Here is a 12335-nt window from a genome sequence, read left to right on the forward strand (position 1 = left end):
TTTTTACCTTGCAAAGTGCTGCCTAAAACACAGCATTTTCCAGCCTTCCTCATGATAGGTTGATAACATGTTTTGACTAAATTCTGGCCAATGAGATCAAGACATAAGTATTATGTAGACATTCTGAGAATGCCTCTTAAAATTAATCAGTGAGTCTGAAAGGAGGATCTTTATTGGTTTGGTTTTTTTCTTAACTCTTTCTCTCCTCTTCCTTCACAGACATGACAGCTGGAGTACCGACTGCCATCTTAGATTATGACCTTGAGAATGAAAGTCACACACTAACATGGTGGAGACAGATAGAGGAGTCCGTGGTTCCTGATGATCACGGGGCTTCCGTTTGGCTGCTTGGCTTCTGTCATCTACCTTTAGGGTCTTTCTATGTGAAACACAAACAAACAAACACCAAAAAACCCCCAAAATGTCTACCTCATTAAGCTGTCGTCATTTTGGTTTTTTTGTTGTTCCCACTGACCTTACCCCTAACTCAAGGCAGATCTCTTGAAGGACACACACACTCAGAGGTCAGGGGTAGAGGGGTAGATTACTATGGGCAGGGCAGGCAATAAAAGGCACGCGAAATTTTGTGCAAAGTCTTTCTTCTACAACACGCTCTTTGTGAGAGAACACCTGAAAATTCGAGGAACGCCTTTCTCATTGAATGCATTTTTCCTTCCAAAGAAGCACAACATGAAATAATCCATGAAGACTTATGAAAATAAAAATAAGGTATCTCAAGCAATCAGGAAGGACTGCGGCCAATTCCAAAGCAACTCCATGGCACCACCAAAGCTCAGGGCCACGAGGACGGTAATGAACGCGCACGATGCAGGGGAAGGGTGCGGGGCGCTCTTTGTTGTCAGAGCCCTGTGTGGTTGTAAAGAAATATGATTCGATGATTTCTCTTTTATGAAGAAGAGCTGAAAATACCAACGTTAAAGGTAGTTGCTCTCTAGCACACTTCCCCACTTTTGGAGAAAACATGACAGGAAAACTGGCGTTGTCTTGTTCTTAAATGTCAGATTCTCTACCAACGCCAGTGGGTGTTCACTGTGGCCTTCCTCGGCTCTGCACGTGGGGTATTTTTACTCACCGTGGCATTTTCAGACAGAAACCACTCAGGGATCGCAATGTAGTGATTGGGAACTTTCCTCGGGAGATTCTGTCGGTCCTCTGCCTCCCAGAGCAGCGTGTTCAGGTCAGGAAAGTTGTTGTTGATGTCGATGCCATCGTGGGTCCAGCGCCCCAGGGACCAGCCGCCCAGCTCCGAGCCCTGGGAGACAATTCCGAACGTGAGGGACCCACGGGGGCTTCTGGACTCTTCTCACACAAGATGTCTCCATCTCTATGTCCACCACCCATCCCCATCTGGGTGGATCTCTAAGCCTCTACACATCATCTGGCCCAAAGATGGTGCCCAGAAGGGAACACTGAAGCATTTTCTATTACGACTTGGTGGGTGGTGAGTAATACAGCCAAATCCCTCCAAGAGGGAGGGCATCACCCCTGCCACATGGCCGAGCTCAAGAAGTATTACGCCCCTTCCTCCTCCTTCCCTCCCATGAAAGCTTCTAGAATGGTCAGATGAGGAACTCTGAGGAGGGATGACTCTAAGAGTCTGGCGTTGCAAAATCAACCACCACCACCGCGTCAACGGATTCTCTCTGCCGTGCCCACGAGTCCGGCTCACAAACCCCTAACCACCTGGCCTTGGCAAATCTGGGACTGAGAACCCCTCACCAGCTCTGCACCAATAAACACAACCCAAAGTCTGTACTGTAAACGTTCACGGGACGGGTACCCAGTACCGTTTCCCATTTTATTCCCAGATAATACGAACAATCCTCTCCATATAATTCTACAGTATGTATAGTCAGTGACCTACCACATTCTACGTCACAGTTAGAGTCTGAAATATAAACAACAGATCAGAATCACACACACAACTCTCCTCGGAGCACTGGCAAACAGGCAATAATAGAGGTGAGGGCTTGCCCCGATGCTGCGCTCGAACCGTGCTCAGTGTTCTTTTTATTCTAGTCTACTGCTGTTAGTGAAAACGTGCCAAATATCATTCTTCACGTTCACTTTTCCCACTCGTTGGCGGGTCTCAGATCCCCACAATTCTCAATCCCTGCTTTGCATCTTTCCTACACCCGCCGGGTTCCCCTGGCTCAGCAGGGAGACGCTCAAAGGAGAGCTAATGACGTGTAAGTGAGATCGGCGCTCTGCCGGCGGGGGCCTCGCCGCTGCCCTGGGCACGCGGGGCGGCATCATTACCCCTTCGTAGGCCTTCTCGTAGCCATCGGGGTTGAGGGAGGGGAGGATGTGGATCCGGGTCTCCTCCACCAGGTGGACGATGCGGGGGTTCCCGGCCAAGTACTCCTGACACAGGAACTGTAGCAGCAAGAGCATCAGCTCGCGGCCCAGCACCTCGTTGCCGTGGGCGCCCGCCATGTAGTGGAACTCTGGCTCGCCTTTACGCCAAGACGGGAAAAAACACAGGTTCATATGGATGCTTCTAGCAAAACAGTCCTTACCATTTAGGGTAAAAAAAAAAAAAATCCCTGACAAATACTTACAATTTTACCCTACCTCTTCTTACAAAAACCCCCACCCCAGGGCGCCTGGGTGGCTCAGTCGGTTGAGCGACCGACTTCGGCTCAGGTCATGATCTCACCGTTTGTGAGTTCGAGCCCCGCGTCGGGCTCTGTGCTGACAGCTCGGAGCCTGGAGCCTGTCTCGGATTCTGTGTCTCCCTCTCTCTCTGCCCCTCCCCCACTCATGCTCTGTCTCCCTCTCAGAAATAAATAAACATTTAAAAAAATTAAAAAAAAAAACAAATACCCCCTCCCCAAATTGTATCAGTACAATTTTTTTTTTTTTAATTCGCCAATAGTCAGGTATAGAAGAAAACGTGTAGAAAAATCATAGATCAGCAGGGGAAACAGGCACTGATGCAATTCTACAAGGGGGCTGCCTTTGAGTTTTCCCCTATTAACAGCTCAGCTTTCCCGGTGTTGTGTTTATCAGTGCCGGGCATAAGCTGACAATATTTTTCCTTCTCTCACCGGCAAAGCTACTGCTTTTGAGGAAATGTGATTTTACCGGCAGATAAAGCCCTCACCCTTTCAAAGAAACTTCTAGGAGGAACTCCTGAAAAAATGATGAATTTAGAGCTGAATGAAGCAGACCGGTCCCAGACTTAAATATCGGTGGGTTTCGAAAGGACTCGCGGATTTACCAAGAAGAAAACCCAGAGAAGTCCCTCTGACCCAGAGGAGAATCCGGGTTTGGGAAAAGGCTGAAAATAGGAAATGTGTGAAAACAGAATTGAGATTTAAAAAGACATTTAGGGGACCTCCTCTCACTTGAGCCCTTAATGGCCAGGGAGTCCAGAATTTTCTTCGATAAAAGGATTCTGTCCTGTCTCTGGCCACTGTTTTCTTTGGTTAGTGTGACTGGTCTCAGAGCTGGAGGACAGAATTAAATGTGGTTCATTTGGAGAAAAGAAAGGTGTCCCTTGCTTAGATGAGTCAACAGCCCGTATCACAAGGTAAGAGGTTCACAGAACCAAAATTTGCAGAATCTGCCTGTGTGAGGGCGGTGCATGGACAGCTCCTGGCCTATTTCATGAATGTTCTCGCAGGGGTGAACCATCTCCTTGCTCTTTAAGAAGGCACCAGCCAGGGAGGGACAGGTGCATCACAGAGGGGCCACCTCACCGACTTCGTGCTCCCCAGGGTGGTCGGAGATCTCCACGGCATACAGCTTCAGGCCCTGGTGGCTCTTGCCGATGTTGTAAATTCTGGTGATGTTGGGGCACATTTCGTTCACGACCTTCATCAGCTGAAAAGCAAAATGCAGTTCAGGCTCTGAGCAACGATGGCTATGCATTCATGGCGAAGGGCTCCCAAGACGGCCACCTGCCATTCCCCTCCCACAGCCCCCTGCGTGCCCTCCCCTTCCCCCAACAGCAGCGCTATCCCTTCTGCCTGGAATGTTCTCCTCCAGTTGTGGTTATCACCTCCCTTGGGGATGGTATTACCATTTTTACTGTGGTTTCCTGTGTTCTTGTTGTTTCCTCGCTGGACTACAGATCCTTTAAGGGACACACTGTGCCCTGTATCTCCCTATCCCTGCCTAAATAAACATTTATTACTGAATATCAATTTTTCTCGTAACTTAATGAGCATCTTTGATGCCAGGCTGAGGAAAGGGACAGCGCTCCCACCCCCCTGGAGCTCACGGTGCAGCAACAGAGGGTAGTCATTTGATGACCCAATTCACGGGTGCTAAATGAAGGGGTCCAGAGAAGCCATGATAATGGGGGTCATGTGGTTACAAGGGGGAGGAAAGCGGGCCGTGACAAGGAAATGCAAGGAAGTGAAATAGATACGCGTTATTCCCTGGATTTTACTTTTTAAATTGTTTTTAAAAGATTTTAAATTTTTTTTGAGAGAGAGAGAGACAGAGAGAGAGAGAATCCCAAGCAGGCTCCACACTCAGTGCAGTGCCCGGCACAGGGCTCGATCCCACGACCCTGGCATCATGACCTGAGCCAAAATCAAGAGTTGGATGCTCAACAGACTGAGCCCCCCAGGCACTCCTGAATTCTACTTCTAAAGTCAAGGTTGTTAGATGAACAGCCTCAGCGGGAGGGGGCGGGGGGTGCACCAAGCTGCCAAAGGAGGTAAGGAGGGCTCACCTGCTGGCCGCAGGAGCACAGGCTGCCCTTACGAGAAAGGAGAAGCTGATTATAAAGGACCGTTGTCCGCAACAAGGCCAAAGCAGAAACTCACCGTCAGTGGAGGACCAGCATGCAAGGGACCCATAGCTTCTACCCCTGTCACCACGAGGGACACATACATCGTGCAGGGCTGACGTGGAACCACATGCGTCGCACCCCGCCTTCCCCAGAAGCACAGTAATAATATCACTAATAGTGTCAACGATTCTATTCATCACGCATCTGTTTCCTCACTGAATTTCACGATCACGACCGCCAGGGGAAGTAGGTAAGGCAGAGGTGATTGCTCCCCCTCTACAGATACGGAGACTGAGGCTCAGAGAGACACTGAGCGATTTGCCCGGGGTCACCCAGCCGGTACCAGATGTGGCCAGGGCTCTGGACTCCGAGGGCTCTTCTCTGTCCTTGAAGGTGGGGCAAAGCAATCGACACCGGCACATCTCTGCGGCCCGTTTTGTCAGCGGCACACCACGACCAGGCTGAAGACGGCCGCGGCACAGCCACCATCCGAGTCGGGGCCCCACGTGCCAGTCCCTGCAGACTGTGGTCCCCCTCAGCTACCAGCATCGTCCTCAGGAAATCCTGATCGGCACGTGATCCACTGGCTTGGTTCAGATCAATGACTATTTCTGCACTCGGGTCATCCTTAACTAGGCAACAAACGCCACCATCCAGCACAGAGCCTGGCTGTCGTTTAGTGCCTACCCTCCTCGCCCGTTCAATCAGAGACAGAAGCAATGTGCCACCTGTGTTAGAGATCATGACCTCGACGCCGGAGAAGAAGAACCTCCACCTTCCGCTGAACGCACACTTCGCCGTGGAGACATCGCTCCGTAGGGCACGGCCTCAGCCAGGACTCAACAGTCACCTCTTCATACCCCGCCCATCACAGTGTTTTCGTACCGGCCACACTCCCTCCTTGTGTTGTGGTGTCACGGGCACCCCCTTCTACACACGGCAAAGAGGACACGGGCATGTAAAGAATCTCCTTCACGAAGGTTCTTTACAATTCCCTCTGCACAGAGAGAAATTCTCTCTGAAATGCCAGGGAGGTGCCTCCAGAGGCCACCAGCCCCGCTAAAGACCTGGCAGGGGGTCCACCTTGCTTATTCCTGAAAAGGGTCAAGGATGTCTTACTGGAGTCGGAGTCTTTTTTTTTTTTTTTTTTTTTTTTTTGAGAGAGAGAGAGGGCACAAGTGAGGGAGGGGCAGAAAGAGAGAAGCAGGGCTCACCCTATATGGGACTCAAAATCACAAACAATGAGATCATGACCTGAGCCAAAGTCAGGTGCTTAACCAACTGAGCCATCCAGGCACCCGGAGCCTTGATGGTTAATGTGACAATAAGGACGAGAATTTCTTCCTGGCCTGAGAGCATGCATTCTTAGCAGGGGTGACATCACCCCACCCCCGGCCCCCCGGAGGTGAAAACTGGTCGTCAGGGGCTAAACATCTTCCAGATCACGATGCTTTGTGGCTCTCCAGAGCTCAGCGCTACCCAACAAAGTCTTACTCATCAGTATTTCATATAATGGGTGGAGGATAATTGAGACGGTGTCTAAAAAGCCTCCTGGGGTGGGGGGGGTGACAATGAAACCAGGCTGAGAACGATCAGCTAGAGAGCGCCTGGCTTTGCAGAGTCCTAGCTTCATCAAGACTCTGCCTCCTCACCCCAGATGGGAATACGCTTTGCCAACCTCGTATCTACTGAATCCTAGGTTCCGCTGCTTCCCTCCTCTGCAGGAAGCAGAACTCGAGGCCCCTCCTCCAGAAATTCAGTTTCCAGCAATATACAAGAAGGGGCTTCTGCATAAAGGATGGGACAGTGACATGCTCGGTGGCACTTGCTGTGATGCTGCAGCCTTTCCCCGGGGGCACAAAGCTGGGAGATGTCCAAGCGCTCCAGGGCAGGAAGGCTGAGCATGCCGTTCCCACTCCCTGGAACATTCTGCACCAGCATGGTGTCCTATGAGGACACCATGGAAAATGGCCCGTGATCCAATATTCACTGAGGAAAGCAGGGCCAGATTACAACCATCATCTGATCAAAACCGTAGGAATTCTGCGAGCACAGAAGCTGAAGCACTGGATGGGGACGGGGGAAAGATACAACCGGCTGATTCTTTAGGGCGTGGGTTCAAGGAGGACTGACCTTGAGCCTTGGGGTTTGCATTTGGCGCTGATGCAAAAATGGTTCCTCCAATGAATTAACACGGTTTTGAAAAGGGCGGGGGGAGAAGAGAAAAAGTCCTCTTCCACCGGCTTTCTTCATTTGCCTGAGAAACAGACACTGCAGCTGGTCCCCTGGAGAAGGAACCCAGAGGGAGGGGGAGGGACAGAATGGCAGTAGGAGCATCCCACGGGTGAGGAGGTGGGCTCGTCCGGATCTGCAGGCCGTCACCCACCGTCACCCACCCCCAGGGTAGGCTCGGCCGCTGTCCCACGGCCTCGTGCCCCTGCCCCACCGTCGCTGCCCTGGAAATCAGTGCCACTAGCTGGCCACCTTCCAACCCATGTCTCTGTATCGCAGCCCGCTTACGGTCAGCCTACTCAGACTTCCTGTGCCTCGAGACCTGGCTGCACCACATCCAAAGCCAAAGTCAGATCATCAACCGTTGCCTCCAAACCACTTACTTTCTCCCTTTGTGGATGGTACCCCACCCTCTTCGGAGGCACGCCAGACCCCGCCTCTCCCCAACTCATTCCAGCAGGTGACCTAGGACTAGTCAGTCCTGCTCAGAGAAGCCTCTCTCTCATCCTTCTTCAGGCCCAGCGGCCTCTCTCCTGGGGACTGCGGCCATTCCTGCCAATCTACTCCCCACGTGACTTCCAGGCTAATCTCCCCGAAACACTACTCGGCCACGTGAAAACTTCCTCTGATTCTCAGACTCAGTGCAGAAGCTTCTCCCAGCAGACTGTTCCAGAAACATGCCATTCGCTCCTACCCCCCTACCTTTGCTCTCGCTGCCTGGGGTGCCCACCCTTCTGTCTTCACCTGGCCCATCGCTGGCCCAAGCCTGGCCAGCGATGATAACCGACCCCATCGGCAACCAAATCCCTTCCCAACCAGGCCAACGGACCAGTCGCTTCTCCCTCCTATTCCCCAAACATCTCCCCTGGAAAGACCTCCAACGTACATATTTATCTGGTACACGTTACGAGTTTATGACAAAGTGGCAGGGTTTCTGCCCTCATGGTCCCAGATGAAGGAGGCTCGTACAAACAGGTAACTCAACAATTAGAAACCGTGACTCGTGCTGTAAAGGCAGTAGCATTCCTGGAAGGGTGAGCTCACTCACGACACCAGGGACGTGCAACCTGCTCCCTGCTCTCCCTTTCCCTCCCCGCCCCACCCTCCGGCGCTCCCCCTGTGGGAGAACAGTGCCTCATAAGTCAGTGCTCTAGAAATACTTCCTGCACACATTCTCAGCATTTTCCCCTTCCAATGCAATATGTTTTTCTATTTTCTCTGCTGTTTCTCTTTTTTTGTGTTTGTTTGTCGGAAATGTTGTTCTCAATACTAGGATAAACTAACATCTTTTTCCCCCCGAAGTCGAGAGATTTCTATAGTAACCTCGCAGCCTCCATACGGGGAATTGCTAAAAATGCTGGCTTCTTTTTCATCCCCAGGAGCCAGGAATGCAAATGGCAAATCGCTTCCGGCTTGGACGCTCTTCAGGATTGATAGATGCTCCCCTGAATAGCTTCCAGTGGAGCGCTGCGGGGCCCTGGGGTCACCCGACACCACCTGCAGGGGCTGCATTGACCACTCCCCGGCTCCTCTTGGCTCTACATCACCACGATGACGGTAAGCAGAGTCACCCAGGGTAACAAAGCACACTCCACTAGCTCCGCTTTTCTGGAAGGGCCCCGATCTTCCACACAGAACAACTATTTAAAGACACCAGCATGGCGCCCGGGGGGCTCAGTCGGTTGAGCATCCGACTTCGGCTCAGGTCATGATCTCGCGGTCTGTGAGTTTGAGCCCCGCGTCGGGCTCTGTGCTGACAGCTCGGAGCCTGGAGCCGGCTTCGGATTCTGTGTCTCCCTTTCTCTCTGACCCTCCCCCGTTCGTGCTCTCTCTCTGTCTCAAAAATAAATAAACATTAAAAAATTAAAAAAAAAAAATAAAGACACCAGCTACCCAGACTCTGCACAATAGCTCGTTTTAAGTGCATTTAGATTCATTGCTTTTGACGTTAATTGCACCAACTGAGTTGACATTTGCCTAGTCTCTGGGCTTGCAAAGATGTCCTGAGATGTCCAGGGAGCGAAGCTGAGTTAACACACAAGTGCTCTGTAGAACAGAATGGTGACCAGAGTCCTCCTATAAATGCCGGAGAATGCAGAGCAGCAGGGATGATGCACAGACCTCAAGTCCAAACACATCTTGATTTCTGAAGAACAAGACAGCAAGACCACCTCTTCAGCAAGCCCCACCTCTAAGTCTGTGCTGACAGGTGTCCGGAAGCTGTGTGTGAGCGTCTCAAATTAAATGACATTGAGACGAACTGGGGTTTCTGGGTTCCCTGGGATGAGGCGGGGAGCCCTCTCAGCTCAGCCTAATTGCTCCCACCTCAGGAATGTCCCCTGCACTGGCCCTGGGTGGCTGGCTCCTTCTCTCAGCACCCAGGGCCCCTTGCTTTGAGCCACGTTAATGTGCCCTTGGTGAATCCTTGTTCTGTAAATGTAGTCATGAGGCTATCTGACTGTTCAGTCTCTTCAAACAGATTCTTAGGTATCCAAGGGTTTCTCATTCGTCAGCACCCCCTGAGTTTTCTAGCACCATGCTGGGGGCAAAGGCGGAACAGGATTTCACACGCCGAGCACTCAGCATTCAGGCTGCTCTTAATTTAGCCTGACCTAATCAATGGCTGGACCGTTCCTCCTTCCAGGCCCAGTATGCAAATATTCTCCGCAGCTCAGAATTACTTGGTTTCTGTAACTAAATCTGGGGACAGTCTCAGCTGGGATTGACTTTTGCTCCTAACGGCACGAAAGTAATAAGAGTATAAAGGCATCAACCAGTAATTCTCAAGCCTGGCCGTACATTAGAAACCCAAGGAGAGCTTTTCAAAACTTAGACCCTCCAGACCCTTCTCCTAAGGGTTCTGCTTTAAAAAGTGGCCCAAGGTAGGGTTCAAGTACAAGTATTTTTCCAAATTTCCCCACGTGATTCTGTTATACAACCCAAATGGAGGATCAGGGAGTCTGAATACCAAGGGGGTAGTGTTATATATTTCCTTGGTAACTGGGTTTCCCCATTGGTAAGGGAAGGATAACAGTCCCTGCCCTCCGGGGGTGGTGAGGAGACTGACCATGTTAATGCAGGTAAATTGCTAATACAGTAAATTGATGTAGGTCCTGCAATGACTATTATCAGTGTATTCTAGATCCTTTTCCTTCTTCAACTGCCTATGACCAACATCCACAAATCAGTGTTATCCCTTAAATGCACAGTGAGTCTTTTTTTTTTATGAGAGAGAGAGAGAGAGAATGTGAGCAGGGAAGAGGGGCAGAGAGAGAGAAGGCAGTCTCCACGCTCATCACAGAGCCTGATGAGGGGCTCGATCCCATGACCCTGGGATCACCACCTGAGCCAAAATCAAGAGTCAGACGCTCAACTGACTAAGCCGCCCAGGTGCCCCAAACACACAGTGATTCCTAAGAACCCCTGTGTTAAATCAGAAAAGTCTGGCTTCAAATTCTGTTTCAACTATTTGCTGCAGGGGGAGCCTGCCTCTGGTCACTGGAACCCCAACAAGGCAACCTACAAACTACAAGCATTTAGCGTGGCTTCAGAAAACCAAAATGATCCTTCAGATGCCTACCCCAAACACATCATCTTAATTTCTGGAAGGAAACACACACACACACATGCATACACACACACACACAAGCAACTGTGTCACAAGCATATGATACAATGCTCTTTGAGAAATCTGGATCTCACCTGGCGCATTTCCTTGTAGTTGTGGTGTTTGAAATCCAGGTCGTCGGTGGTGGTCATCTCATTCCGTCGGTGATAATAGTTATTTGGATCTGGGGACAGAAATATGATTTTAAATTCACTCACATCGTCCTATTCCTTGTGGTGGGTTCTGTTAGTGGCCTGATTCGTGTGGACACACAAGCTAATCTCTAGCTTCAGAACATATGCACAGAGGGGAGAGAGCCAACGTTTGAGAAGTAGCTCAGGAGTCGGAGTTAGCCAGTGGTGGGAAGTGCGGACTTAGACCCAGAATGCCTGGTTCAAATCTCCACTCTTCTGCTTAAGTGCTGTGTGATCTTGGCTAAGTCACTGGAGCAGTTTCTGCCTTAGTCTCTTCACCCTTAAACAGGGAAGAAAGGTCCTTCTCTCGTTGGTGTTTCCTTGCTTAATATTAACTGGGATCACTGATGTGCCTGGCAAACTCTCAGCACTGAATGAACGAATAAGTGAATGAATATCACCGCTATACACATGAATGGAAACTTCTGGAAGTGTGGTGCACACTATTAGTTACTCGCCCACCATCTAGTCCCCTTCCACCCTTCCTAACAGAAACCCAGTGCAGTTTGGGAATCACCCTAACACTTCTAGGAAGTACACCTCATATCCCAGCTCAGGGGGCCAGTGTGACTGGTCTCAGCCAATCAGAGCACAGCATCTCCTGGCCTCTCTTACTGGTCCAGATGGAAGGGAAGGACTTTAATGGTGCAGAGCAGGAGTGAGTGAGAATCTCTCCGCGGTAGAGGACAGAGAGAACCCCACGAGCATCAGGAGCCATCGAGTGACACTACATCGGATCCCAACCAATCTCCCCTGGCACTCCCAACTGCATGAGATAGCCAATTCCCTTTCCCACTAAGCCGGGCGGGGGGGGGGGGGGGGCGGGCGCTGGGGTTTCCGTTGTTGCAGCTGGAACACCCCAACAGGCACGATCAGGCTGTATTAACGCCGGTGACCCATGGAGACTGGGATTCGGAGGTCTGGGGAGAGATGTCTGCTCTTAACTTGATTCTCTACCCCATATAAATTGACTCTTTTCTTCAATCCACATAAGCCGTGTTGTTCACATGATTATGAGAACAAAGGACCCTCAGAAGAAAGGACAGGCTGGGGAAGAAGAGGAGTCAGGAGGAGGATAAGGGGGAGGGGCGCTCAGTGGGCCTGGAGGTCTTTCTCTGGACGTGACCTACAGCCAGCCCCACGGCGTCTCCAACTGGAGGATGAAGCTGGGAATCCTGGCCGGCTCCCAATGTAGAGAGAACACGTTGCTCTAGTCAGTTTGCTCTCCTACCCCAGATGCCGTGTGGGCTGGAGCCACAGCAGCTGTGGTTTGATCCAAGTGGCTCAAGGGGTGACTCCAGAGGCAGTGGCCGTGGCCGTGGCGGGTGACAGAGGGACGGGCTCCGAGCGGTACCGGAGCAGTGGATCCTGATTTGTGCCACCAAATGTGGTCCTCAGACCAGCACTCGGGCTGCCTGTCAGACCCAGCCCAGACCTACTGAATCAGAATCCGCACGTAAAAACAATCCCAGCTGATTCTACTGATCAGAAGTCTGAGGAACACTGTGTTAAAGTACCAAGCACCCCGCCAGCA

At 51.1% G+C, this 12335-nt stretch overlaps 1 protein-coding gene across 5 annotated transcripts in view; it reads right to left on the bottom strand.

The window, feature by feature from the left end:
• CPXM2 (carboxypeptidase X, M14 family member 2) overlaps positions 1-12335 on the bottom strand; it is a 139281-nt gene that overhangs the window by 20720 nt on the left and 106226 nt on the right. For 4 of the 5 annotated variants that reach the window (XM_058698034.1, XM_058698032.1, XM_058698036.1 and 1 more), the window contains 4 exons: positions 10703-10791; positions 3726-3849; positions 2281-2477; positions 1094-1273 (listed from right to left, as the gene is read on the bottom strand). In XM_058698034.1, coding sequence (XP_058554017.1) covers positions 1094-1273; positions 2281-2477; positions 3726-3849; positions 10703-10791 — 590 coding nt within the window. Of the gene's footprint in view, positions 1-1093; positions 1274-2280; positions 2478-3720; positions 3850-10702; positions 10792-12335 lie in introns of all 5 variants that reach the window. The other variant, XM_058698033.1, reaches the window with a different exon arrangement.

The sequence above is a fragment of the Neofelis nebulosa genome, chromosome 13, assembly GCF_028018385.1.
Source record: "Neofelis nebulosa isolate mNeoNeb1 chromosome 13, mNeoNeb1.pri, whole genome shotgun sequence".
NCBI lineage: Eukaryota > Metazoa > Chordata > Mammalia > Carnivora > Felidae > Neofelis > Neofelis nebulosa.